This window comes from Eucalyptus grandis, chromosome 3 (genome assembly GCF_016545825.1).
Source record: "Eucalyptus grandis isolate ANBG69807.140 chromosome 3, ASM1654582v1, whole genome shotgun sequence".
Classification (NCBI taxonomy): Eukaryota; Viridiplantae; Streptophyta; class Magnoliopsida; order Myrtales; family Myrtaceae; genus Eucalyptus; species Eucalyptus grandis.
This window is the reverse complement of record NC_052614.1, coordinates 52,463,175-52,465,060: the sequence shown is the minus strand read 5'-3', so window position 1 is coordinate 52,465,060 and position 1,886 is coordinate 52,463,175. Positions and strand designations below refer to the sequence as shown.

At 41.6% G+C, this 1,886-nt stretch overlaps 1 protein-coding gene across 1 annotated transcript; it reads right to left on the bottom strand.

Annotated features, from left to right (window-relative positions):
* Positions 1–1,186: 1,186 nt before the first annotated feature.
* LOC120291953 (uncharacterized mitochondrial protein AtMg00860-like) lies at positions 1,187–1,645 on the bottom strand. The gene has a single exon (XM_039309773.1). The coding sequence runs from the start codon at positions 1,643–1,645 to the stop codon at positions 1,187–1,189; it is 459 nt and encodes a 152-aa protein (XP_039165707.1).
* Between the last annotated feature and the right edge of the window lie 241 nt (positions 1,646–1,886).

Sequence of the window (1,886 nt, the reverse complement as noted above, 5' to 3'; positions counted from 1 at the left end):
AGGCCGTACTATACTGTAGATTCGTTCCCAAGGCAGTTTGTAAACTTTTCCAGAAGGTTGTTGTAAATTTCAAGTCTCGATCAGATGTAATTGTCATTGGAACTCCATGTGGTCGAACTATCTGGTGCACGCATAACTCAATATATCTGTCTAATGCAAAATCCTTTTGTATGACGATGAAGTAAGCAGACTTCGTCAATCTATCAACTACAGCTTATATGGAATCATTACCTCTCTAACTCCTTGGTAAGCCCATCACCAAGTCCATTGTGATATGTTCCCACTTCAACTCGGGAATCTCAAGAGGTTGCAAGAGTTCTCCCGGCTTACAGTGATGTGCTTTCACTTGCTGGCATGTCAGACACTTGGCGACATGCTTCGCGATATCCGCCTTCATATCGGTCCACCAAAAGTGTTGACACAAATTCTGATATATCTTCGTACTACCTAGATGAATGCTGTAATTGCTACGATGAGTTTCTGACAAGATTTTCTCCTTAAGCTCTGCATCATTAGGTACACATAATCATCAACGAAACTTTAGAGTTTCGTCTTTAGAAATCTGAAAGTCAGCACTTTTCTTTTATGCATCTTCTTGTAGGATCTTCTGGATCTTAGGGTCTGTTGACTGCAATGTCTTGATTTTGATATGCACTTTTGGTTCAATTCTAAGGGTGGCCATAAGATTTGAAAGGTGGCTTACCTCAAATTTGAAAACCAAATCTCAAGCTCCCTCGAGTAAGATCCACTCCTGGATCACCATCTACGCAATCGAAGACTTTTGACTCAACGCATTTGCGATCTTGTTAGCTTTTCCAGGTTGATATAGAATGTCGCAGTCGTAGTCCTTAAGAAGTTCCATCCAAGGACATTGTCTCATATTCAACTCATTCTAAGAGAATAAGTACTTAAGACTTTGATAATCGATAAAAATCTGGAATCTTTCTCCATACAAGCAGTGTCTCCAAATTTTCAGAGCGAAAATAATCGTTGCGAGTTCTAAATCATGCATCAGGTAATTCAACTCATGAGGGCTCAACTGATGAGACATGTATGCAACGACTCTGCCATGTTGCATTAACACGCAACGCAATCCTCTGAATGACGCATCACTAAAGATCTCATATCCTCCAAGACTAGATGGAATTGTCAGCACTGGTGCGGTAGTAAGCTTCTGCTTAAACTCTTACAAATTGCGCTCGCACTTATCCATCCATACAAACTTCTCTTCCTTCTTCAGCAGTCGAGTCAGAGGCATGGCTATTTCTATAAATCCTTTCATGAATCGTCTGTAATAACCTGCCAAACCCAAGAAACTTCTGATCTCTATCACTGTCGTCAATCTTAGCCAATTGATCACGGCTTCGATATTAGTCGGGTCTACGGAGATTCCTTTACTTGAAATCATGTGACCTAGGAAAGCCACATGAGTCAACCAAAACTCGCACTTACTGAACTTGACGTATAGTTCATGTTCTCGCAGAGTGTGAAGCACTATCCTTAAGTGCCTTTCATGCTCCTCTGGACTTCTCGAGTACACCAGGATGTCGTTGATGAACATGATCACGAACTGTTCCAGGTATTCTTTGAATACTCGATTCATCAGATCCATGAAAGCAGCTGAGGTGTTGGACGGTAAACTCATAATGGTCGTAACGCGTACAAAACGCCGTCTTTGGTATTTCTTCCTTCCGGATCCTCAACTAGTGGTAACCCGTCCTTAAGTCAATCATAGAAAATATCGACGCTCCTTGTAGCTGGTCAAACAAGTCATCAATCCTCGGTCGCGGGTACTTGTTCTTGATCATCACTTGATCGAGTTGCCGATATTCAATGCAAAAACGCAACGAACCATCCTTCTTCTTCACGAATAGAAATGGTGCTCC